At 40.7% G+C, this 26,295-nt stretch overlaps 3 protein-coding genes across 3 annotated transcripts; all 3 read left to right on the top strand.

The window, feature by feature from the left end:
- The first annotated feature begins 1,044 nt into the window (after window positions 1-1,044).
- LOC311274899 (sushi domain-containing protein 2-like) lies at window positions 1,045-9,327 on the top strand. The gene is made up of 16 exons (XM_084382901.1): window positions 1,045-1,129; window positions 2,199-2,397; window positions 2,523-2,680; window positions 2,792-2,959; window positions 3,048-3,222; window positions 3,591-3,792; window positions 4,731-4,816; window positions 5,220-5,488; window positions 5,587-5,724; window positions 5,813-5,965; window positions 6,461-6,709; window positions 7,496-7,679; window positions 7,855-7,949; window positions 8,032-8,211; window positions 8,468-8,564; window positions 8,709-9,327. Exons 1-16 carry the CDS (start codon window positions 1,069-1,071, stop codon window positions 8,752-8,754), a joined length of 2,460 nt encoding a protein of 819 aa, XP_084239027.1. The 5' UTR covers window positions 1,045-1,068; the 3' UTR covers window positions 8,755-9,327.
- Window positions 9,328-10,155: 828 nt separating this feature from the next.
- On the top strand, window positions 10,156-12,835 carry LOC311275453 (heat shock protein beta-1-like). The gene is made up of 3 exons (XM_084384031.1): window positions 10,156-10,810; window positions 10,942-11,005; window positions 12,065-12,835. The coding sequence occupies exons 1-3, from the start codon at window positions 10,426-10,428 to the stop codon at window positions 12,231-12,233; spliced, it is 618 nt and encodes a 205-aa protein (XP_084240157.1). The 5' UTR covers window positions 10,156-10,425; the 3' UTR covers window positions 12,234-12,835.
- Window positions 12,836-15,536: 2,701 nt separating this feature from the next.
- Window positions 15,537-25,193, top strand: taok3b (TAO kinase 3b). The gene is made up of 8 exons (XM_084382493.1): window positions 15,537-16,380; window positions 17,097-17,333; window positions 17,491-17,619; window positions 17,727-17,930; window positions 19,750-19,989; window positions 20,197-20,409; window positions 20,612-20,794; window positions 23,311-25,193. Exons 2-8 carry the CDS (start codon window positions 17,148-17,150, stop codon window positions 23,470-23,472), a joined length of 1,317 nt encoding a protein of 438 aa, XP_084238619.1. The 5' UTR covers window positions 15,537-16,380; window positions 17,097-17,147; the 3' UTR covers window positions 23,473-25,193.
- The last annotated feature ends 1,102 nt before the right edge of the window (window positions 25,194-26,295 follow it).

Below are 26,295 nucleotides of genomic sequence, written 5' to 3'. Positions count from 1 at the left end.
AGGGATTTTCATATCAATTACAACAGGGCTACCTTTATGGTGTGTCTGTCATTAATGATGCACTCACCTTGAGCAGTGGCCAAAGGAGTGGCTGTAAATCATTTTCCTCCCCCACAGTGCTATCAAAGAATAGCCGCTAACAAAGCTCCGCTTAATTTTGTTTCAATTCCTCATAATAAATTGTGGCACATTGCCCCTTTAAAGCTGTTAAGGTGGAAATGCTGCATTTTAAACAGCAGCTGTTTTCACTTGATTAAAGTTTATTACAACACAAATTTCATTATCAGAGAAGTTAATTGGTCGGCCTATGTGTGGATAAAGCTAAACTTGAAGTAGCCTAACACGTTCACTTTTACATCGCACAGAATCACGTATGATCACGCCAACAGTCAGGAGGCAAACCAAAGCATTTGTGACTCATTCTACATCCTGAGGGGGCGGGAACATCGACATGGTTGTCATATCGTTAGGCTATCTTTAAACACCCAGGAGCCAATATAAGAAATGCCAAGTCTGAAGAGCTCTGACACCACTCAGCATCCACAATCACGTCACACCATAAATTACTCACTCTTTCCTATCTATAAATGTGATCTGAAGGCACAGATGCTGTGATACAGATTCTTAACAATTAAACACAAAACATACTGTATTTCATATCATTGTGCTGTTATTATTTGATATGACAAATATTCTCTTAACATGAGAGCATGTTTTATTTGGCATTTATCTCCATTAGTGTTGATAAGTTATATCTATTATCTAAATATGGTAAAGGGTAATTACAAGAGCCAAGATGGGGTTTGGCAGTTTCTGACATGCAATCTAAAATCCATTAAGCAGATAAATAATCTTAAAAACTGTATGACACTGACATGAGCGATGGTCAAAGGTAGTCATGTGAGGATATATTTAGATGTTATTGGTGCACAATAAACCCTGGTTGATGATTAAGCAGATGTTTGTAAAGGTTCAGATAAATGCTGAGCAGTCCTGTATCTGCCCGGGACACAATCGTAGAAGCAGCCAAGACAACAGCAGGAACCTTGGCTCTTCTGCCGCTTCACGATGGAGAAATTCACAGCAGTAATCTTTGTCCTTATGGTTTCATGTGTCTACAGGACGTTGGGTAAGTACCCACATACTTCTTTTAACATTATAATTCATCTCTGACATTTTGAGAAATACTCTTGTTTGCTGTCTTAATCTGAGTTAGAGGAGAAGAACAAAATATCTTTATGTCCACTACAGTGAAAAGTTATAGGATATTTAGCATTTAGGCGCGTACTGTAGCAGCACGTGGCTTTGTGTCTCTAATTCATTTTAAGATAATTCATGGTTGTTTGTTTTCACAATCAAATAAACATTGATAACTATGATAAAGGTTAATGTTGAACTGAGTTGTTGAATAAGAGCAGCAACAATAGACCTTTTTCACAGCAGCCATTTTGACATAACACAGGTGTTATCTGGTATACTAATTAAGATTCTGTTCTGTTCAGGTCAAACCGAGTCAAGGTGCTGCTATTATGCATGTTGGCTCACTAGGAAGGCCCTGCTACACTAAATGGAATGGAACCGTATTCATTATTATCAACTAGACCTGTGTTTACCTGCTATTTCATGTCAATATGGCTGCTGTGGAAAAGGTCTGTTGTCCTCTTTGTAAAATAAAGAACGGACGCTTAAATCTGAGTAAACATAAAAAGAAATACAATTCAAAACGGTTGTTGAATCAACTTAATATCTCAAGGTTATTGAACATATTTTCTCGAGTTATGTTAGCTTGACATCTGATTTAACAAAAAAGAAGACTTAAAAGAAGACTTTAATTATTCTACCTAAGTTAAAGATGCAATATGTAAGAATTGGCCACCTGGTGAAAAAAGGGGGCAGCATATTACTAGAGTCACCGCAAATCGCTGCTAACTGTAGCGGCCATTAGCAAGTTAGCTCAGTCAGCTGTGAAGCTAGCGGTCCGGTCGAGATCCCAGGACGGGATGGGGCTAGCTGGTTAGCATGCTAACTTCAGAAGAAGTTAATTTCTAACTAATCATTCACTTAATGCTGTGTTTTCAACTAAAATTCTAACATTTTGCACCTTTAATCCAAAATATTTAAGGCATCAGTTTTAAAATAAAACTGGAGGCACACCTCAGACTACATACTGAAGACCTCTTTCTCCTTATTCTGGACAGGACAAACATGTGAAGGAATCTGTGGGGCAACATCAGACACATGTTCATGCCACCCAACTTGCGTCAACTTGAAGACCTGCTGTCCAGACTACAGAGACTACTGTGTGGAAACTTTGCCATACTCTGGGACCATTTTGGGCGGGACAGATTTTATGGTCCTTGATGCAAGTTTCAATGGGACTTCCAAGATTAAATGCATGTAAGGCTTTCTTTTGTTCCCCCGTGTGACGGTTATACCTTTGAATGAATGAATTTTCACGATTATTACATCACAGAGGTGAAGTGCAGTATATAAACTTCCTTATCACCCTTTTATAACGGCAGGTTCAACAAGGACAGTCGGTCCATCACTGAAGGATATGTGGATGAAAACAGTAGAGCCCATTGTATCTCCCCGCTCCTCTACGAAACAGGCTGGATTCCTTTCGAAATCTCCTCTGATGACGGCGTGACATTCAACAGAACTGGAGCCTGGCTGTCAGGTATAATAATTGGCGGATGACATCAAAACTCCTCCTTAAATTAATGAAATTCCATTTGGTGTTGAAATGACATTAATATCTGGTTTATTTGATTCAAATGTGTTGCCACAGCACACTCTGGCAAGTTAGATTCTAAGTTTAAGGCGACAATGGTCAACTCAACCAAATGGCAGTACTACGGCACACCGAATGTTGGAGGCACCCTTGAGATGACATGGAACAGCTCTATGGTCAGAGCGGACAGGGTCAACATAGAGCTCTGGGGATACAGGGAGACAGGTGAGTACACTATATGAACTTTCGAGGTCACATGGCTGTTAATTAAAGTGGGTAAAAACACTGAATTGTGTAAAATGTTTCTCTGTAGGTAAACCCTATGGAAACGACTGGAGAGCTGAGTGGAGCTTTCTGTACTCGCTGGCAAAGAATCACTCCAACAACGGTTCCTTTAGCTTTTTGCCCCAACCAGCAGTGGATGGCTTTTCAAGTTGGGAGCTTGGCTCTGTACGTGTCAGCCCCAGCACCTCCCCTGATGGATCGTGGTATGTACAAACATTTCCTTTAATAGACCATATTCACACAGTGGCCATTTTCCTCTAACAATCAAGCACAGGGTGGAAGCTCAAATTGTTATAATTTCACTGCTTCCTGATTCGTTGACAACCGATTAGCTTCTATTACAAAACAGCTAACATTAGCATTCACCCACATTTCTAGCTAACGTTACCGTTACTAGTAGTAAAGTTAGTTTTACATGATACGATTAGGATAGGTATAAATTGATTGAGCTGAGGTGCCGGAGCCGTAAAACATCAAACTAGAACAGAAAAAAGCCTCGAAATATTATTATGCAATAAAGAAACGTGCGAAAAAGGAGTCAACAGCTGTGTTTGTCGTGTGTTTCATTTAGGAATGTGAATGCCATGTGGACTGAGGACCACGCTCTGGCCTGGCAGCTGGACGAGACGTTCAGGCAGGACTCGGCAGCTTGGGCCCTGGACAAATGTTTAGCATGGGATGAGCTGGAAAATCAGCTGCCCAACTTCCTCAGTGAGATCATAGACTGCCCCTGCACCCTGGCTCAAGCGAGAGCAGACACAGGAAGGTTTCATGTGAGTGTAAAGAGTAACATGTAGACTTTGCAGCAATCACTTGAAACAGTGGTTTAATGATTAAACACCGGCATGGCACATGCACATAAAAAATAATTGTACATAAAAGCAGAAATAGCATAAACAAGCACAAATGAACTAATACACAGCCATCCCAGGGTGACTTATTTTGTAGGCTTTGTAGGGCAGTACAGCGTGCTGGGCGTATACTGTACAACTCAGCCATCTGGGCAACTACCAGGACTCTCGATGCTGATGAAACCAGTGGCGTGATGTTTTTGGCTGACAAACCTTTTTCGACAGCTGGAACACAGTCATAAACAAAACAAACATTTTGGACGATGGTTTGTTGACATAAAAATGTTATGAACATGACCTTTAGAACTTTTTAAAGGTATATCCGACACGTTCAAGAACCCTACTGAACCTTCATTTCAAGTTAAATACGAAACATAGATGTAGTGCAGTAAGTCTTAGATGAAGTGGACAGAGATTTCATATCAGTATAGGAACTTGATTGTATTATTTTATTGTATGTTCCAGATTAAATTATGTAATGACTTTATGTGGTTATGGCAGCTGTAACCTTTTGCTAATGCCCACTGTATCAGTTAAAAGTCAAGGACAGGTCTTTCATTATTGTTGTATTTACAAGCCAATGAACACGTTTCCTCGTTGCCTCGTATCTAAGAAATTACAGTTAGGTTAGGCAAACCCATTACTATCTGTCAGTGGCAGGTGAGTGACTAGTACTGTCTTAAAACTGCATGTGTGCAGCTAGTGACTTATTGATGAGGATTCAGTGTTAAGCATTTCTTACTGCTGTCGCCTTGTCCACAAGCAAAGTGGAAAAACCCATCAGTGTGTACAGTCACAGTTTAAGGGGGCTTTGTTTAATTAATATATTCACACAGTAGACGTTTTGTCTCTCTCCTCAGACTGACTACGGCTGTGATATAGAGAAAGGGAGCGTGTGCACCTACCACCCTGGGAGTGTTCACTGTGTGAGGGCGATACAAGCCAGGTGAGTCTTGACTGTTAACATAACTGGTCAGGTTTAGGTGACAACATTTTATTCAAAAGATGATGAATTCATTTATAGCTCCGGACAGGGAGCTTGGAGCGTGTACACTGCTAGCACAGGAGTCTAGACCGGAATAGGCCGGGGCTAGCTGGTTAGCATGTTAGCTTCAGTCGATATCTCTGCACTGCAATACATAGATGTCTTAACTTTAAATTATTATTCACTTTCTGTTGATGATAATCGTTTGTTTTTAAATGTTTTCGACTACAATTCTTACGTAATGCACCTTAAAACTCAACAAATGTGTTTGGTGATACTGTGAGTTACTAAGTTAAGTTACAAGACTGTAAGTAATTATGAAGTAGTTCACTGTTGTGACAATATTTTGGAAATGTATCAACAGTCCCAGGTACGGAGCAGGACAACAGTGTTGCTATGACAGCAGGGGTGTTCAGGTCCTGACCTCAGACTCGATCGGGGGTAGCACTCCAGACCGAGCCCACGACTGGGGCTCACCTCCATTCAAAAACCCACCTCGTGTTCCCGGACAGTCCCACTGGGTCTATGACGTCCTCAGCTTCTACTACTGCTGCCTGTGGTCCGACCACTGCCACTACTACTTCAAACACCGGCCCTCCAGTGACTGCAGGACCTACGAGCCACCCAGATCAGGTGAGTTAACAATGGCGTTACTTTTGTTTTGTTTTTCATAAGATTATAATTTTGTGTCAAGTCTTATTTTTTTTTTTTGCGTGTGTGTGTAATGGCAGCTATGGTGTTTGGAGATCCCCACTTCGTAACATTTGACGGCGTGAGCTACTCCTTCAATGGCAAAGGGGAATACACTTTGGTGACCTCAAAGCAGCCACACAATCTGATAATCCAAGGCAGAACAGAGCCTTTGAATGGTGAGAATGATGACAAATATTTCTGTATATAAACGTTTTGTCACTATTCCCCTTCTCTACGTCATTGCTCTCATTCTCTCACTATTAGGAACAATTAAAGCAACAAAAATGACGTCTGTTGCCATGAAAGAAGGGAACTCTGACGTCATTGAGGTGCGACTCAGCGGTCACATCGGCCTTGAAGTGCTGCAGAATCAAAAGACCCTCCCCTTTACTGAGCAGAGCTGGATGGACCTTAATGGTGAGACCCTGACTTGTGATGTTCCCCTCTTAAAGGTCCTATTTGCAAAAATAAAAGTTGATTTCTGAGTCTCATTCCCAAAAATATACTTTAACAGTAAAATGCTGCTTAGACATGCAGTAAATGCTTCAGTTAAAAAAAATCCAGTATGATTTAGATTCAGAGTTACCAGGGGTCCTTGAAATCCTTGAACGTTTTGATTTTGAGGGGGGGAAAACCTGTTTTTGAAATCCTTGATCTACACTCGAGCCAGGAAGCTATCTCATTATAAAAAGTCTCAGCATTGTAAGACAATATTAAGAGAAGATTAATAGTCATTAGTATTATAATCTCAAGGTATGTGTGCTGGATCCTTGAAATTGAGGGAATTGTCCCTGGAAAGTCCTTGAAAGGTCATTGAATTTGATGTTTAAGAAGTGTGGGAACACTCAAAGCGATGTCATGATATCATCATGTTCATTAACCGGCTTTATTCTAAACAAATATCTCTTCTAGGTGTGTTTGTGTTTTCTCCGACCCCTACAAATGTGACCGTGATGTTCCCCTCTGGAGCCGGGGTGGAAGTGCGGGAGAGAGCTGGAGACTTGACAACCACAGTGCTCCTGCCAGAGGAGTTCAAAGACGCAACTCTTGGACTGCTGGGAAGGATGAACGGTTACGCCGACGACGACCTCGTTCTCAGCAACGGTGAATTTGTGCGGGACCAAAGCAATCCAGAAGAGCTGTTCAGCTTTGGAGCAAGCTGTAAGACATTATTCACAACGTCGATTATGTGCTGTTATTCAAAATTCATTCATGTCTGTTGTGAATTTACTTATATATAAGATGTTTAATGGAAAACTTGGGAAAGCGTAGTTAAATAGGCATAAAGTTAGATTACATTAAGATTATGTTCTTGCATCATGACTTGGAAAATATGAAAATATGAGGTATCGTTCACGTCGTGAGAACCAACATGCTGACCATTTTACTGTGTGAAACGACAGTGTAGCTAATGATTAAATTGGCATGAAACAAATTGACTTGAGGCTAACTTTAGGACACTATGACACTAAGGTTGACTTCAGCCAGGTTTCAAAGGGCAAACTACATTCATAAATGTATTTTTGTCACAGTGGAAATTATCATATCGAATTGTTAGTCAGGAACAATTAAACGCACGTCACCAAAGTTTAAGGTCCTTGAAAAGACGCAACGGTTCCTCTTATCATTTCTCTTTGTACATCCTTGACTCCTTTCCTTGCCTCCTCTCCTCATGACCTAATCCCTCCAACATGAGGTGTGAGCGGAGGAGACAAGGTAGAGGAAGGCGAGCGGAGGAGGAGGCTTTCCTGCTGCATGTTCGCTAGGAAGTAGTTGAATGCTAATTTTAGCTGTTGCTCTCTCATTTCTTTGTCATACTGCTTCACTATTTTTGGAAATCTTAAAAAAATTCTCGTTTTATGACATATGAGCAGATAATGTTGTCTCCCTTTAAATTTAAAGCACTTTGTGGTGGTAAGTGTGTCTCTCTTTCTTTTTGTCTTCCAGGGATTGTCCTCAACAAGTCTGCCTTGTTCACATATGATAATCAGTACCTTATAGACAATTATTTAGATGCCCCCAGACATGACCCGAGCTTTATTCCAGTGTTTACTGTCCCTGAGAACCCAGATGATCCATTAGCCAATCAGGCTTCTGAGATATGCACTGGAGAGGGCTCTCAGTTCTGCAGGTAGGAGAAGAAAACTTTTATCCACTTTTACTTATAATAGTATACAAATAAAATATTGTTATGTTTTTTTATGATACAAACACATTTTTGTCAAAACAAACCTGTACTGAAATGTTCTCAGTAAGAAGGAAGTCGATGTATTTGTCATTTTCTGATCAGTACCTCTGTCCTGTAGGTACGATATCCTTGTAGGCCGTAGTCCGCAAATGGGAAACGCTACCAGATTATCTTACCAGAGTCACATTTCTCTTGTGCGGGATCTAAAGCCAGGTGAGTCTAGGAACATTTCCCGTTTTGATTATGTACAAAATGTACTCGGTTTCACGGTGTTAATTATTGTTATATTGGGCAGTGGTATCCTGCGGATGGCTGCCACCGCCAGTTCGAGGGAAGAAGGAGGGGACCTCATATTTGCAAGGAGCCACGGTGCGGTTTACCTGTGACGACGACTACTCTCTCAAAGGATCGGAGGAGCGCGTATGCCAGGAGAATGGCCAGTGGTCTGGAGAAGAGGCAGCCTGCAAAGTTCCCTGTATGAATAAATGATGAAATCTGTCCTGTCCAATGATTTTGATTTTCACAAATCAGCAGTGGCAAATGTGTGTGACTGTATTTGATTCATCCTCTGGGCACCATGAATATCTGCACCAAGTATCATGGCAATTCAGGGATGCATGTCTACTTCATGTCCGTCTGGATCAATGAAGTCAACTATCGAAACTCATTTTCATACTTACTGTGTTCTGTAAGGAGCCTCTGGTTTTAAAAACATCTCTGTCATTTTTCAGTAAACATCGTGGGAATGGTGGTCGGGTCCGTCCTCGGAGCTCTCGCACTGATCGTGATCATAACAACAATCGCACTCTACTGCAGAAAAAAGAAAAGGTACGGTGAAGCATCTTCAGTTGACTTATCATGAATCTGTAACACATCATTCATTTATTTACTTACATATAAAGGTTTGACAGAGGCGATGTCGTGCTATTTACCTGCTGAGGAATGAAAGTAACGTTTTTTCTTTTATTACAGGAAGTCTGCCGACTCTGAAGGAGCTATGAAAATTGAGGCCTTCTAAACCCGAGTCTTGCCCTGCTGCTGTACTGTACATATATATCTTCATCGTTCCTACACGCTTAACTATATGTTTCAATAGAGACTCACAAAACGCAGCTTTAGTGCAACAGAGTTGTCACATGTTGGTTGTAAATCTTGTAAACATCTGCCAAGATCTGTGCTTGCCAGAAGGATGAGCAAAGGTCCCTGCACAGTTAATGAGTAACCACACACTGAGAGTTCAGTGGGTTGAAATATAAACCTGTGATGCACTTTTGACCACACCTGACATTACAGCACAGCATTGTGGGCTAATAACTAATAACTGCAGGTTTATTGTTGAGGCCGGGAAAACACTTTAGCAATCAAGGTGTAATCTGTGTAAAAGTAATAAAGCCGTAATCAATAACTTAACAGATAAAACTCCTGTCAAAGGTGAACACATTATTGATGCAACCTTCTAGTATCGAAACACTCTGTTATTTATAAATGTGTGAAGAAAAAGGTTGGTCAGCTCTGAAGATCACCAATGTTTACAGAGAGAAGAGTAAATTCATCTGAACTGTGTATTTAGAAAAAGTGGATATATTGACGATTTTCATCCGAATTGTGTTGTTGTTATACAGTTTGTTGGAAAATAAAGTTTTTTAAATACAGTATTTTGTGTAGCTTCATTTCTGAAAGCAGATGACTTCAGTTTATGTACACAAATATTGTGCACTGCTAATATTCCAGTCTGTTAGAAAATCACGTAACTTGAATCAATGAGATTGCAAACAAAGGTCAAGGCAGTGTGATAACTCCAAGTATTACTGTATGTGTTTGCTTACTTCAGCTATAGTTACTGTGTTTCTACTCTGTATTACTCCATATATATGTGGTTAATGTCTTTGACTGACGCTTTGGATGAGCGCAGATGGAAAAGCGACAGATATCGCCTCATTTATAAATACCATTCCTCTTTGAGAGCGAAAGGCTTGATTTATTAAGACGTGGCTCTGGATGTAAAATTCCTCACTGACGCTCGACTGCGTCAATCTTTCAGCCAATCACTTTGTCCTGGATGCAAACATGTCTTTCACGTTATAATTTGCCCCGCATACCCATCGCACGACAATGACGAGTTTTTCCTCCTTCAATCTTGTGTTTTGAGCCTGGAAGTAACCGTGTTGTTTACTGTGTCCCTCTGAATGTACGCGCTGTTCCCTCACATAACACAAAGCTGTGATTTCTGTGGACAAAGGGCACCAGTATGTGACAAGACTGCAGAGGACACTGCTGAATAAACTGTCTGCTTGCTGCTTCCAGAGTCATTCACCAACAACTTGCCACAGACACTCCAGAGATATAAATACAAATGATTAGCATTGTCCTCTCCATGTCCCGGGGCAACGAAGGAGTAACATCGCAGCTCATGCCATACCAAGTCATTCTCACCCCTTAGATCACACTTAATGCTGGACAAGTGTTAAAATGAATCAGCTGGGTATATAAAGTGTGTGAGTGGAGCATTACAGATGCCAAAGCAGCCTTTTCCCTCAGACCTCCAGCTCACTTTCTGTCCAGGATAAAAATACAGCTGCCCCTTTGTTTAGTGTTCAGGTCATCAATCTAGACTTGTTTGTCCCCGTCGAGCTGCAGGCTTTGCACTTTCAACATCCCTCTCCTTCCCTCTGAGCTTATTTTCTAGGATATGGGTGAGCAAAATAAAATATTATCCCGTCCCATTTTCCGTCGGGATGTGAGCTGGGATCCTTTCCCAAACTGGACGCAGCCGAGCCGCATCTTCGCACAGGATTTTGGCCTCCCTCCTTTCCTTGAGCCCAGTGATCTGGACTGGTTAGACTGGGCGAAGAGGAGACTGGGGTCTTTCAACTGGCCTGGGTATGCACAGACTCCTCTTCTGCCTCCATTCAGCGGTCAGCATCCTGCGGCGTCGAACCAAAACAGGCAGCTGACAAGTGGAGTGTCAGAGATCAGGACAGGGCAGGACCGCTGGAAGATTAACCTGGACGTCAATCACTTCTCACCTGAGGAAATTACAATCACAACCAAGGACGGTTATTTGCAGATATCAGGTATACTGTGCATGTTCTCTGATTGTCCCACAAGATATTTGTGAGATAGGAAACAAATGATGTGACAAACCTCAGATAAAGCACGTTATTTTCTCGACATTGTTTTCATTATTTTTGTTGTTCCTCACAAGGAAATCATGAAGAAAGGCAGGATGAGCACGGATCGGTTTCAAGGTGCTTCACCCGGAAATACAAGTAAGTTGTCTCTGAGAAAATGAGAAATTTAGAACAATTGAATCCATCTGAGTACCCTGCTCTGCATGATTTAAAGAGCCAGCTCACACCAAGATCAAAAATACATATTTTGCCTCTTACCTGTAGTGCTATTTATCCATCTAGGTTGTTTTGGTGAGAGCTGCTTACTTTTGGAGATTTGGCCATAGAGATTTCTGCTTTCCATTAAATATAATGGAACGAGATGGCACTTGGCTTGTGGTGTCCCACCAAAACACACAATCGAAAAACTTAACAGCAATGTCTCTTTCCAGAAGTCATGACTCGGTTACTCAACAAAATCCACAGATCTTGTTTTGAGCAGTTTCACATAGGAACTATCCCCAATATATGTACATCATGATCTAGCTGACGTCAGCGCGAGTTATGTTTGAAAGTCAGCAAACACTCCCCAAACTACGTCTTCCTAACGTAACATCTATTCGTTCAACATCTGCAAGACGTATGAGTGCTATCTGGCATTTCTTTCTGTCAAGCTAGCCTACAGACCGCCAACTGCATCACTGCGCAAGAAGAAAGCAGCAAGAGACTTAGCTAAGCTAGCTAACGTATCTCAGCGCAAAAGGAAGCGTGTGTTCTACTGGTGAACTGGAGGCTACTTTACCGAGCCAACTAAGCTAGCTAATATTACAGCTAAAGCCAATGATGATGACATTAATGTTTACATCCCGTGCTTAGCTAGCTAGTTGGCTTGGTAAACTAGCCTCTTATTCATGAGCAGCCTAGCCTAGCCGTTTAGTTGTGCGAGGTGATACGGTTGGGGGATGTAGTTCGGTAGAAAAAAGTAGTTCCCTCATGAAACTGCTCACAACAAGGTCTGTTGATTCAGCAAGTCATCATTTCTATAAAGAGACATTGCTGTTGAGTTTTTCAAATGTATTTTTTTGGTGATTTGAGCAGCCTACAGTCCTACTAAAGAAATACAGTTTTTGTGATGAGGCAACATCAGCTGTAACATGACTTAGATTTGCTTAATTTGGCGTGCCAGCTGCTGATAAACGTCCTCTTCATTTCTTAAAGACTGCCACAGGGGGTGGACCTGCAGCACATCAGTTCTTCGCTGTCCGGTGATGGAGTTCTGTCCGTAGAGGCCCCCGCCCCCGGGACATCCGTCAGCGCCCCGATCAATGAGATCGTCATACCTGTTCAGATCAGACAGACGCAGGACTGTGAAAAGGGAAACCAGTAAAGTAGTCTAAGCCTAACAACAAGTTTGTTTTCATGCTATAAATCCTATCTAATACTGTACCATGCATTGTCACAGGTATAGCATCATAGCCCTGGTTACTTTTGGTTTCCAAATAAAAATGCAATGCATCTATGTAACACAGAGCTGACTTTGAAAACAATGAATTGTTTTTGCTTGTCAACACTTATAAAAACTACATGTTAGCAGCTGTAGTTGTGACCTTGCATGACCTAAGGGACTGCTGAGATGATGGCTGACAATACTGGCCGAAAATGGACAGTGCAAGTAGGTTTAATTGTCCCAGACATTGGTTAATATTTATGTGTAAGCTATGGCACGACAGACAGGTATGTATGTCAAAAAGTGTTCTGTGTAAGAGCGTAACGTAATAGAAAAATAAAGAATTTGGTTGAATTTGATTTTGCTTTTGAGGAGGAGAGACGCTGAAAAAAGCTGTGGCACGAATTCATTGTATGTGTCTCCACTGAACAGTACGTTGATGTATCGGATAAGGAGCCTAATGGAGCTGTCCTCATATCATATAATCTTCACAAATGTATTAAACAGCTTCTGCCATTTAAATAAAGAATAATATTATTTTCCCCTTCAGTGTCTTTTAATACTGATGTATTAGTTGTCAGATTAAAGGATTAGTGCAAATCAGTGTAATCTGTATTGATAATTCATCTATTTCTCTTGGCATGCCGAATGGTCCACAAGAGGGCGCTCAAGTCCTGTTTAGTGTTAATATTTGGACTTTTTGGTCGACAGTATTTAAGTTATTTTTATTTGTGTAGACCTTCACAGTTTCTCTCCAGAACCTTGATACAAAGACGTCTTTCCACATCTTCTTATTTAGCTGTCAGATGTTTATTACAGTGACTTGATTACTTAAAAGATTTGCTACAAACATGTTATCAGACATTAAAGTGGTTCCCAAAGTGGGGTCCTTGAGGGAGTTCCAGGGGTCCCTAACAAACTGTGTGACTATGTTGGTTATGGATTTCATACACTACACTAAAGCAAAATTCGTATTTGATGGGAGATCCTGCAACAAAATCTTATAAAATGGGGGTCTGTGGTGTAAGTCATGTCAGTTTAGAGGTTTGTTTGAGAACCACTGTTGTGCAGTATATTGCACTATGGTCAAATGTGACCGTCTACATGACTTGTGATGTCAAATTTCAAAGCAAATGAAAGCTGAATGAAATTTTAGTATTAAGCTGCTGGAAAAATTACACATGAATGAAAAGGCTGCTTCATTTCAGAAGTGCAATGAAGGCTGAAAGGACCCAGAGTAAAAGTAAGTTACTGAACTGATCTGATGAAGGCCACTCCAAAGGCAACAGTGACATCTGGTGTCTGAACTGGGTGTTACATGTTAATGTAACTAAACTACTGTATTTGTACAGTATGGCAACACATGGATTCATTCTATGTGGAAAATAATAATAAACATTTTTTAGTTAAAAAAGAGAGGTTTTTTTTAAAAATGTGTACACTGATCTAATGATTGCCTTCTTGGTTTGTTTGTTCTGACTGGCTGTGACATGCAAGTACTCACTTAAGAGTGACTTGATGAAGTAACAAACAGTCATTACAAAAAGCAAAAACATTTTCTCCCTTCTTTCATTCATTTTTTTCGTTTGTGCTTCCTGACCAACGCAAAGGAATCTCCATCTCAATTAATGTGTCCATTCAGAGAAAGAAGAGATTAAAATATCCTAGAATAATCCCAGATAATAAAGTTACCTTTGGCAAACAGACCATTAACATACATTAACACGTCCAGCAGATGCTCAGTGACACCCACTGAGTCACTCTGTGCTGCAGCCCCATCACCTGCACCTTCAAAAAGCTTGGCATCCTTCCTTCATCCACTGTCAACTTCACGTTCAACATTCAGAAGAATCTTTATTTATCACATTCACACTTAATACGACATAGTGAAAGTTCTCTGTATTTAGCCCATAAAATTGTGATACATGCAAAGGTTAAATTAAGGTGATTTAACAGGTGTCATTTGACGCTTAAATATCATACATTAGAAGAAGCAGCAGAAACGATGCTCACACACTCAACACACCAACACATACAAATGGAAAGTAAAGTTATCATACAGCCGCAAAAACTGCTAGCCTGAGTAAATATTTGGGGATAAAATGTAATCATATTATGTCTGTGCAAAAATACCTCGATTAATACTGTAGTGAGATGTTGCTATAGCTAGCTAGGTGATTGTTAGGTGGCTGCAATGATTTAATTAGAATGACTAGTATTGATATTGCTGATAGTAGCAGTGCATTGGATACGTTGAAATATACGTATTCAGCACTGTGGACAGAGGCTGCAGGTAAATGTTTGTCTCTGTCGCCCTCTAGTGGCCACGTGGAGTAATGACAGGAATAATAACTGGCCCGTTGCTTCATTGTTATAAAATATAAAGCAAGATAGCGATTCAATTTAACTGGACTAACTCCACCAAGTGTGTTTACAGGTCCAGATTTGACATGAGGTGAAAACACTGCTGGTGATACTGTGACCGTCTCTGAGCCAAGTTTCATTTATATTAAAGATACCTAAGCGCCTGTATAAACTAGATTAGCTAGCTAACTAATCTAGTTCATGTAGGCCTTAAGCTAGCTAGATAGATAGTAAATTAGTCTTTCTATCAGACTCTGGCCTATTTTCAGAAATGTTATCAATATGCACTGTCCCTGTCAAATAAAGTAATAAAATGAATATTGCGATTAAGTAAAATGTGCATTAGTCATTGCACATTCAATGTAAAATGACATGCTATGTTAATGTTAATTGGCTGCATGTTAACAGTCAGTGGAAATGTGTTTGTTTGCAGGATGCCAGGTATCGGAGAGAGGACGACAGACAAACTGTAATTTGACGGCTTCCAATTTTTTGTCAAATAATAACGTGAATGATAAATTATGTTTTTTAATTTGAAATATTTAACAGATGAATTATGTATATTCCATTTAAATCAGTTTTGCAACCTGTGTATATTTCACAAAACCACTAAAACGCATTGTTAGAGCAGTGGACACATTTAAATTCATAATATAGCAAATCAGCCGCTCCAGTGTGAACGTTTTTTGAGGGAATTGGGAAAATTGCACACACAAAAAAAGTGTCACACCTGTCCCTGGTCTCCCCTATGTGATCTCCATCAGTGGGCATTGTTCTGACAGTATTAGTGGATTTCTTCAGTGATATTTCTCTTTCCTACCAAAGCATCTTGTGACGGGAGTGTGATACTGAGGAAGTTTAGGCTTAGCTGAGAGGTGCCTGTAGTATTGCGGTGTCTCTTTAAAGGAAGGGGGAGTGTAGAAGAGGGACAGAGGAAAGAGATGAATAGAAGGCACCAGAACCACCTACCATGACCAAGTGCGCTGTAAATGTAGGACAGAAATTCGAGTGGAATACAAACGGATCGTCAGGCGACATATTCGAGGGAAAACCATGTTTGGATGTGCCTTATCTGATCCCAGTATTTTTCAACATGGTACCACATGCGATCATTGGAACACAGGGAAAGTGATTTACCTGCCAAACATTTCTTGCATTTTGAAACGGAAAAGGAGAGTGGCGGTAAAATACATCCCTGTGCTATCTTTCTCCGATTATCAATGGTAGGCATTGCATAATTCACCCTTCTCCACCGGAGCCGCTCGGTTCCTCCTCTTTGGGAAGAGGGGGACGCCAGGAGAGAAAAAAAAAAAAAAAAAAGAGAGAGAAAGAAAAAAAAAAGACGACTACATCCAGTAGCTGCCTCCTCGGTGGTGCCTGCAATTGTTTGGCAATGCCCTTTTCTCTGTTAGGAAGAACTTGCAGACAGTAGCGGGGGATCAAGCGGGGGAAGGATGCATTTAAAGCTGGATGTGTGCTGCATTCAGGGAGATTCGGCAATAACAGCAGCTCTAGCAGGAACGGCGAGTGCGGCGGGCCTGGGAAGCACCCAGCCCCACTATCTCCTCCTTTTCCTCCCCCCCTGCAGGACCATGCTTGCGTGAGGGATGAGGCTGTGCACAGGGACACCAGGCCAGAGCTGCGGCCTACTTCTCACAAGAGCCGGTCTCTCACCGACTGCAAGATCTGTGAACACATTGCCACCATCAAATCAGCATCTTTGGTACGCGGCTCCCCTCTCTGCGCCGTTTGCATAGGAAATACGTGCGTGCGTGCGTGTGTGCGCGCGCGTGTGTCAGTGTGTGTGTGTGTGTGTGTGTGTGAGTGAGTGTCTGTGTGTGCGTGCGTGCTGGCGGCGGGGGGGAGGGAGGGAGGGAGGAGGTGAGGAGGGGAGGGAAGGGGTGTCTGTGTTCTCAGCTGTACATCTGTAGTCATGGCAACCGGATCCTGTTAATGGATGTCATTTTTTCCATCCTCAGCTCCCCTCTCTGCCTCTGCTTTTATGTGTGCGCGTTGCATTTGTACGTACTCCGTATAAATCTGCCTGATGTCTGTTACCAATGAGATTTAAATGGTGCATTTCCACGTCCTCTCTCTCACGACAGCCTTCGACAGTCCCTTCACAGACAGCAGTGGTGTCATATAAATGTGACTTATTCATCAGGGATGCTGCTGAATTGGTTAATTAATGGTTAATGGGATTAAACAGCAGAGGCTTTGACCTCTTTTGTGTGACACTGATGCTGGATATGTCAGACTTCTGTAATATTTATCAACTCTTGTTAAGTTATCCGGTTACCGTGGCTGTGTCTCTCCTCTGCGTGGTCTCTTTTTAGGCCATATCCTGTGACTTACCAGCTATCTGTCTTCATTTTGCTGCTCCGTTTCTTTTACTTCCTGCTTCCTGTGTCCCCCCCCCACCCCCCCACCCACGTCTAGGTCATCAGGTAGATCCAGGAGCATGAGCAGGACTTTGAGCTGCGGGAGCAGATGTCTGGGTATAAGCGCATGCGGCGGCAGCACCAGAAGCAGCTGATCGCCCTGGAGAACAGGCTAAAGGCCGAGATGGATGAGCATAGGCTCCGGCTGCAGAAGGAACTAGAGACACATGCAAACAACACTTACATTGAGCTGGAACGACTGGCCAAACGCCACGCTGCTCAAACCGACAAAGAGGTAACAGCCTCAGCAGCAGGTGTTATTTATGAATGAGGTGGAAACTACAGAGGGTTTTTAATTCACTTCAAGACAAACCTGTGTCTGCGCCGGCTTTCTTGACAGTTTGGAGATCAATGAAGGGTGATAATTTGAATGTTTTAATGTCTCATCACAGATGAAGTCAGTGGCAGCTGAAGAGAGGAGGATCCAGCAACAGATTGTTGCTCAGCAAAAGAAAGAGCTGACTACTTTCTTAGAGAATCAGAAAAAGGAGTACAGGCTCTGCAAAGACAAGATCAAAGAAGTAAATATCATGAACAAACACGAGTTTATTATCTCCTGCATTATATCCGTTCAACATGAAACACTTTGTTCTGTCGTTCTTGTGCTTTCTATCTGTTGGCGTTACAGGAGATGAGCGAAGACCCTTGTACACCCAAGGAGGAGAAGCAGGAGCGTCTGTCCAGGCACAAAGAAACAATACAGCGCTCTCAGGCTGAAGAAGAAGCTCATCTGTTGGCCCAGCAGAGGCTGGTCTACGACCGGAGCTGCAGGGCCCTCAAACGCCGGAGTCTGGTCAGGAGGCACGAGTTTGAACAGGAGCAGCTGAGAGAGGTGATGTGGTTTCCCTACAATACATAACAACTGTAAACTGAATATCAGTCTGGATGAGACTGTTGTTGTTTTTTCATAAGATGTTTGGACACAAGAACATTTTGTAAGATCATGATGACCGACTGAAGGCCAGATTCCACAAAGAATACAGCTGTTTATATGAATGGATTTTGATTAGTTAAAATGTGAAGGATACTGATGCAACTTACATTTGGTTTCATTAATTCATTTTAATCAACTCTGACCAGCTTTCAAAAAAGTCCAAGGGTATTCAATCCACATTTTTTCTGATATGAAATAGAAAAAAACAGTAAATTCTCCCATTAGTAACCTGGACTCAACAAAAATTTGAGTGCAAAACTACATTGACACAGTGGGAAAGGATCTAAGCAAGGCAGTAAACATGGTGGACTCCAGTACAACCCACGCTATACTGAAGAAAATAGCTAATTCTTGGAAACATTTTCAATGTTGACTTTAAGAAATGGTATATTCTAACACTTAAAACAGTGAGAGTGCTTCGCTGGTCTGTCCACTAACAACTAGAATGCACAATTGTACGTTTTAACTCATGTTTTTGAAGTGAGTCACATCACCTGGAACAAACAAATATGAACCTTGAAGTAAAAAGAACCTGAGGCATTTGTTGTGGCTATTGTTTAGGTCGTCACTGACTAATTTCATCTGGGTGTCCGACTACCTCAGATCAAGAAATTACTCAGAAATCCTGTAATTGTTGGTACATTTAAAAGTTATATGTCATCTACATAGGTGTATAAAAAATACACTAAATTCATGAAATATATAAGTAAAATAAATGTGACCTAACCATAGAAGCTGAGAAACGACCATAGGTGCAATTTTTCTTTTGATAATGAGATAGTTTATCACAAGATTTTGACATTATCAGATTAATCAGATATTACAGGTGTCAAGATGCCAGAAGCTTGCTGGCATGGCACTCCAGATCTCTAATTAATGATTATATGAAGAAAATATATGCTATACTTTATATGAGGATAAACAGTTATAGCACAATCTGATATTGCAGAGTTGGTGTTGTTCCTGGGGCATCATAATTAATGTTGCTCCAGGGCCATGACTGAAACTGACCAATGACATTTTTGTAATGTCATAGCTTAGTGACTCAGGGGAAAAGACCAGGAAAATACATACATGGGAGAAGTGATATTTCAAACATGTGTTTAACGTTGTGATAGGTCTTTTTAAACCAAAACTATGCTTTCCCAAACCTAACCAAGTATATTTTTTGCCTCTAAACCTAACTAAGTGTGTTTGTTGCCTCTAAACCTAACCAAGTATTGTTGTTGCCTAAACCTAACTAAGTATATTTGTTGCCTCTAAACCTAACTAAGTATTGTTGGTGCCTAAACCTAACTAAGTGTGTTTGTTGCCTCTAAACCTAACCAAGTATTGTTGTTGCCTAAACCTAACCAAGTATTATTGTTGCCTAAACCTAACCAAGTATATTTGTTGCCTCTAAACCTAATCAAGTATTGTTGTTGCCTAAACCTAACCAAGTATTGTTGTTGCCTAAACCTAACCGAGTATATTTGTTGCCTCTAAACCTAACCAAGTATATTTGTTGCCTCTAAACCTAACCAAGTATTGTTGGTGCCTAAACCTAACCAAGTATTGTTGTTGCCTAAACCTAACCAAGTATATTTGTTGCCTAAACCTAACCGAGTATATTTGTTGCCTCTAAACCTAACCAAGTATATTTGTTGCCTCTAAACCTAACCAAGTATATTTGTTGCCTCTAAACCTAACCAAGTATTGTTTGAACTTCTTGTCCCAGGAGCTGAACAAGAAGAGGACCCAGAAGGAGATGGAGCACGCCCTGATGATCCGGCAGGACGAGTCCACCCAGGACATGGAGCGCAGGCAGCTGCAGATGCTGCAGAAGCTGCGGATTGAACTCATGCGGCTGCAGCACCAGACGGAGCTCGACAACCAGGAGGAGTACAACGGCCGGCGGCAGAGAGAACTCCACAGGAAACACACTCTGGAGCAGCGGCAGCAGCCCAGAAACCTCAAGGTGCCTGGAACTTTCTCTTTCTTAAAACTGATTGAGTTGATGTCCAGTAAATGTCAATTCAATGGAAGTTGTTGCTGATCCAAATGTATCAATCAGTCAAATCAGGAGAGATACTGCACCGCATTTTATTTATTATTCAGTAGAATTATTTTGCATCCATGTTGAGGTCTTTTTGGTTAGTAATTAGTGGATTTTAACCCCCTGTAGGCGCTGGAGATGCAGATCAAGAAACAGTTCCAGGATACTTGCAAGGTGCAGAACAAGCAGTACAAAGCTCTTCGGAACCATCAGCTGGAGGTCTCTCCCAAAGGCGACCATAAGAGCATCCTGAAGAGCCTAAAAGAGGAGCAGACACGCAAACTGGCTATACTGGCGGAGCAGTATGAGCAGAGCATCAACGAAATGATGGCGTCACAAGCGGTACGAGGATCATAAACCCTTGATTTATTTGTACAACACATTTGCTCTTCACATCAGAAAAGTTCTGGAGCTCCATTTAAAGCCACAGCTGTTCTGTAAATCTTTTAGCAAAAACTTTCTGGCCCGTAGTTTAATCATAGAGGCCCAACCTTTGCTTGTTGTTAATGTGTTTGTAACTACCTCTGTCTCGCTGGGTCTCTAGATGCGATTAGACGCAGAGCAGGAAGCAGAGTGCCAAGCTCTGAAGCAGCAGCTGAAGCAAGAGATGGAGCTCCTGGACGCCTACCAGAGAAAAACCAAGTCACAGATGGAGACCCAACACGAGCGGGAGCAGCAGAAACTTGAGCAGAAGGTCTCCATACGCAGAGCGCACCTTGAACAGAAGGTAGGTTTAAGATCAAATAAATACATAATGTGTAAAACAATGACCTCAGGATAGGTAGGCAGGGAGATATATGTTGATAACACGATTACAGCAACACTTTTACTGTGAGATTTTACAGTTTAGTGCCTAGTGGTCCCTAGAGGCTACATTCTTAATTACAGCCACAAATACGAAGTGCTGTGTGGAAGACCTCGAGTTCAGCTACCTCTGGCCCGTCCAAGTGGTTGGTCAGAATTGCGAGGTTGGCAGTTGTTGGGGGTTAACCTCGTTCTGCTGGTGAAGCTCATTGCTGGCAGGTGAGGGTTAGGGTTAACACGAGCGGTTGGTGACTCTGGAGTCAGTTCTTAACTCAGTAAAGTAGTAAAAAGGACTGCAGTGGACGTTGAGACGGGCAGAACACTGGGCAAAAAGGTCACGTTTGTTCATAGGGGTTGTTATAATTGAAAAGTCATGAGGATAGAGGCAGTTATTATCCAAAGACCTTCATTTGTTTTGTTGACATTGGCCTCACATCCTTATTATAAGAGTATCACAGATCCCAATGCTGTGTGTATGAAATACATTAATAACTGCAAAGTGAACCAATATATTGTTTGAATACTTGTAGCCATGCGAGCAGTATAGCTCCTGGAATGGCAATGTTATCATCACTAATGGATGAATTGCCTTTAAAAATGTGTATCAAGTTCGTCGATTTTTGTCTCTGTCAGGATTAGGGGTCATCATCAGGACAACATTTAAATCTGTCCAATACTTTGGTTGATTATTAAATACCTGCATAACTAAAGTAATCAGCCTGTACTGTAGTTTTGTGTTTGTTTAGCAAATGTTAGCATGCTAACATGCTAAACTAAGATGTTGAATACACTAAACATTATAGCTGTTTAGCATCAGCATGTTTACAGTGTCACTGTGAGCATGTTAGCATGCCAACACCAGCATTTAGCTCATCACACTGCGTTAAATACAGCTTCACAGAGCTGCCAGCATCGTTGCTGACTCATATCCTTGTTTTTCTTTTCTTCTAACCTCATTACAACCCAATCTGTAGAAAATACTAAAGTAGTAACCCTTCCATTCGCCACAAAATATAAAGCAGTGGTATTACAAGCCATAAGGAAATATTGCAGTTATAAATTGGTTATGCATGAATAATATATATTTGTTTTGTTAAAAAGGAAACAAGTCTTATCCCAGAAATATGTTGTGTGCAAAGCGGACATTAGTAATAATAAACTTCATTTATACAGCACCTTTCAAAAAATAATTACAAATTGCTTTATGTTGAAAACAGAACAGGATACAACACAAAGTGACATTCACACATAGACTTTAGACATGGTCGAAAATGTATCGTACAGGCAAAATCCAATGTGTTCATCCACTGAGGAGCATGAGTCAGCATTCTGTAGAGTCTAGTCCTCAGTTAATATCATTGCTATGTGCAAATTGTATTTTTTTAATTTTTAAATTTCTTTGGTGCAAGTGAAAATTATGTTATGAAGTTGCCAGGTCTAAGACGGATGATGTTTTTTTAAAAATATATATATATATAAAGAAAGAAAGAAAAAGAAACCATTTTTAATTTACTATCACGTACTGCAGGACAAAGACTCCTCACATTTGAGGAGCTAGAAGAGGTCAAGTCTGGCAATTTCGTTTGGAAATACAACTTGGGGAGGTAGAGCAGGTCGTCCAGTAATCGGAAGGTAGCTGGTTTGATTCCCGGCTCCCCCGGCTGCATGACAAAGTATCCTTGAGCAAGATACTGAGCCCCAAATTTCTCCTGATGAGCAGGTCGGCACCTTGCACAGCAGGCTCCGCCATCAGTGTATGAAAGTGTGTGTGAATGGGTGAATGTGACAAGTGTTGTGAAGCTAGTACACTGGAGTATACTGGAAAAGCGCTATAGCGCCAGTTATAGATCGATAAATGAAAGTGACATATCAACTACATGTTTCAGTTTTAGAGTTTACACTTAAGGTAAGGGCAGCCACCATCGACAGTGAGATATATCCTTTAGGAACCACGAATATTTAATAGATTTAAAGGTGATTTAGCATGTAGCTTTTGTGACGCCTTATTTTGAAAGTCTTTGAGTTGTGACAACGAAACCCCACAGCTAGCACGGCAAAACACCTTAAACTGGCAATAGATACATTTTTGAGTTTGAACTTAGTCATGAATTAAATATTGATTGCGCAATGTAAAGGCTTTGGAATGATGACGCCATCTCCGTTTAGATCGGTTCCCTATAAACTTGTGATTAAGTCATGCTGGCAGCATTTCCTCTTGCTTTCACCCGTCTTGCTGTCTCCATTATAAACTAAATGAATGATGAAACTATCATTTTGTCCTGTGTTGTCGGTCGTTGATACTTTGAGGAAAATGGAAACAATCCAGTTGTCTGTTCTCACTGTAACTTTACAGTGAGAACAGACAACTGCTGCTAATTTACAGTCTTGTAAATTAGTGTCCATGTAACAAAATAACGACCATCGTGTTTTTGATTACAGATTGAGGAGGAACTGGCCGCACTTCAGAAGGAGCGTACAGAAAAGATCAAGCACTTGTTGGAGCGTCAGGACAGAGAAATTAACACTTTTGACACAGAAAGTAGAAGCCTCGGTTTTGGAAGCCTGGGATCTCTGGACTTCCCCAAAGAAGACAACAGATGAAAGTGGATTTATCTTTAGAGGACAACATATCCGTGCCCTTTTCACGTCCACTTGACCGTTTGTCACGTCCACGGTGGCAAAGCCGGATATCTTTCTCCATTGCTTTTCTTCTCTCTTAGATATCACATCTTCGAATCGAGGCGTTAACGTGCAATGAGGACTTCTTTTGTGAAACTTGAAAGGGGGGGAAAGTAAAACAAAAGAATCTACAGCGACATGTCAATACGAATCAAAACCTAGTCAGTGTAACTCAAAACAACTTATGTGTTCAAAAACAACAGACTCTTTCCTCCATGCCATTTCCTCCTTTTGGTATGAATTGAATAAATCAGGAAATTTTAGTAAAAATTGGCACTTTGATATGTTTAAGTAGAAACCCATCATGTTCGTATGATGCTTAATGTGTGTGTTACATGGAGGGACATTGTGGAATGTGAGCTGCGGACTCCCCCGTGGTGTTAAGCTGCTTTTGTCTTTTTTTTAATGAGTTTTTATTTAATTTCGTTCGATTATTTTATGCTCTGAATGTGAATATTACTGTATGGGGTCACTGGACAAAGTCAGTTTACTCATTGGATTTTTTTTTTTTTTTTGGTCATACTTCCATATTGTGCTTATGCATACAGTATACTGTGGTCCCTCACTTTTCTAGGCAACAGTTCTTACCTTTTCTTTCATTTGATATGTAGGATCAATTGGCGTTAGCTTGATCAACCCGTTTATCTTCTCACAACTCAAGATCCCACTTGGTAAAACTGCTTATTATTGCATGCACTTTAAGGACAAATTCAGGTTGTGAAGTGAAGCATGAATCTGTCAGAGATTTTAGCTGTTTGTAAATAAAATCATTTCTTTTTTTTTTGTTTTGTTTTCAGCCTATGGATACTGGACATAAGCGCCATATTTGATATGATAATTTCACAAATGCCTTTATTTAAGTTGTGCCTGAAGCAGATTTTAGTTACGTGTTTGTTATATCTATATTTTATTATTTACTGAGGCCGGCACCATTTTTGTTTTGGTTTCATCTAAACTTGTGAATCATTTAATGTTCACTAATCAAAGTTCTTGTAAAGGAAAAATGGTGAGAATTGTGCTGTATAACTTTTGATATGAATATTTGTACATGAGAATATAGCTAGAACATACAGAGACACTGGTCTATTACTGATAACAGAGCTTAACGATAAAGATTTTGCTTCGTTTTTGTTTTATAATATAGAGATATGGTCATACGATAGCTCAATATATTGCTAAGTCGAATCACTAGACTCTCAGATTGTATAAATGCTGGTGAATGGAACCACAGACTTCTTATAATATCAGCGCGACGTTCTTTTATGGGATCGACGGTTCTACAAAAGCAAACACAACATGTGGGTCCAGATTGCATTTGAGTAATTAGTGTCTAATGATCAGATTAACATATTTTTTGCCATGTTCATTATGGTCATTGAACAGGTTGCACAATGTTTCCATTTATACTGAATGGAAAGATAATTGTTTGGTGCTTAATTTCTAATACCACCTTTAGCCTTGTAGTTTTTTGTCTTGGAGAGACGATTGATTTTTACAAAATGTCAACATTTTGAAACCCCCTCTGAGTCAAAACACTACTAAGTTTTTCAAACACTCATGACATATTTAAGAGTACCCCATGCAGTGAAAACCCTCTAAAAATGAAGTATATGTATGAGAAAATAAATACTATTTTATCACGGGTCAGTTTTTTGAAACATTGTTTAATTAATGTGGTGGTCTTGAATGCAACCCTGTTACTTTTGGCAGGTCTTTCTTTCTTTTCATTGCAGAGCCACAACTTGTATTAATGTTCGGTCATGTTCCTCAGAGGGCTGAAAGGTGGAAGACGTCCCCTGAATTAACAAAGTATTTTAAAACGGAGGAATATAACGACGTTCAATTTCTGATGGCAATAGATCTTAAATGCTCTTGTTTTACACGTTGGAAGGTAAACTCTGAATTTGTCGTGTGTTCTGAAGTTGAACGGCTCTTCTAGATTTTTCAGCCTTTTACATTTTCACAAAACTTTCTGAAATTTGATGAAAAAACGTTTCTCATATGCAGTACGGCCTTTTTGTCTGGTCACATAGTATAACTTGAAGCCTTGCGGACAAATGGTTCCATTTAAAAAAAAAAAAAAAAAAGTGCTATTGGGGTGCTTGAATAAGGTTTGCCTGAGAGCTTCAAAACAGTTATGAACTTACAGATTTGTGTGAATTTTAAGTTATAGAAATATGTATTTAGTTAGAATAAAGGGGACTTTCCTAAACAACCTTATTCACCATTTCCTGTGCAGTTCAAAGACAAAATAAAAGAGATTCTGTTGAACAAAAACAAGGAGTCTCGATCGACATCCTGCATCTAATGACAGTGCATTTCTTGTTGCTTGTGGTTGAATTTCCTTGTAATGCTCTCTCATGTGGTCCGGGACTTCTCACTTTTGCTTTTCTTTGGTGTGACCGCTGTGACCTACATTGTATATCCTATGCTGTTTATTGTGATTTACTGTAAAGCTACAAACAGAAACACATGCAGGTCAAAGATAACTTGTGAAAAGCAGAACCTTAAAATGGGAACAGGAGGTGAGAGGGAAGTTGCGCTGCAGAGCGTCCAGCGTTTTCTAGGCTTCCTTACATTTCAGGGTACACTTGATACGCTTGATTTAGGTGTTGATTTGGGGCTTTTTATGGCATGCCTGTGCTGTTGATGTTGGCAGGAATCCGACTGTAGTTTCCTTGAACTGTCGATGTCTGCGGCACCTTCTGTAGCAGTTGCCCTCCTCACCGCAACCCCTCTATTATC

Source organism: Pagrus pagrus (genome assembly GCF_965226575.1).
Source record: "Pagrus pagrus genome assembly, chromosome: 19".
Taxonomy (NCBI): Eukaryota; Metazoa; Chordata; class Actinopteri; order Spariformes; family Sparidae; genus Pagrus; species Pagrus pagrus.
This window is presented reverse-complemented; position numbering and strand designations above follow the sequence as displayed.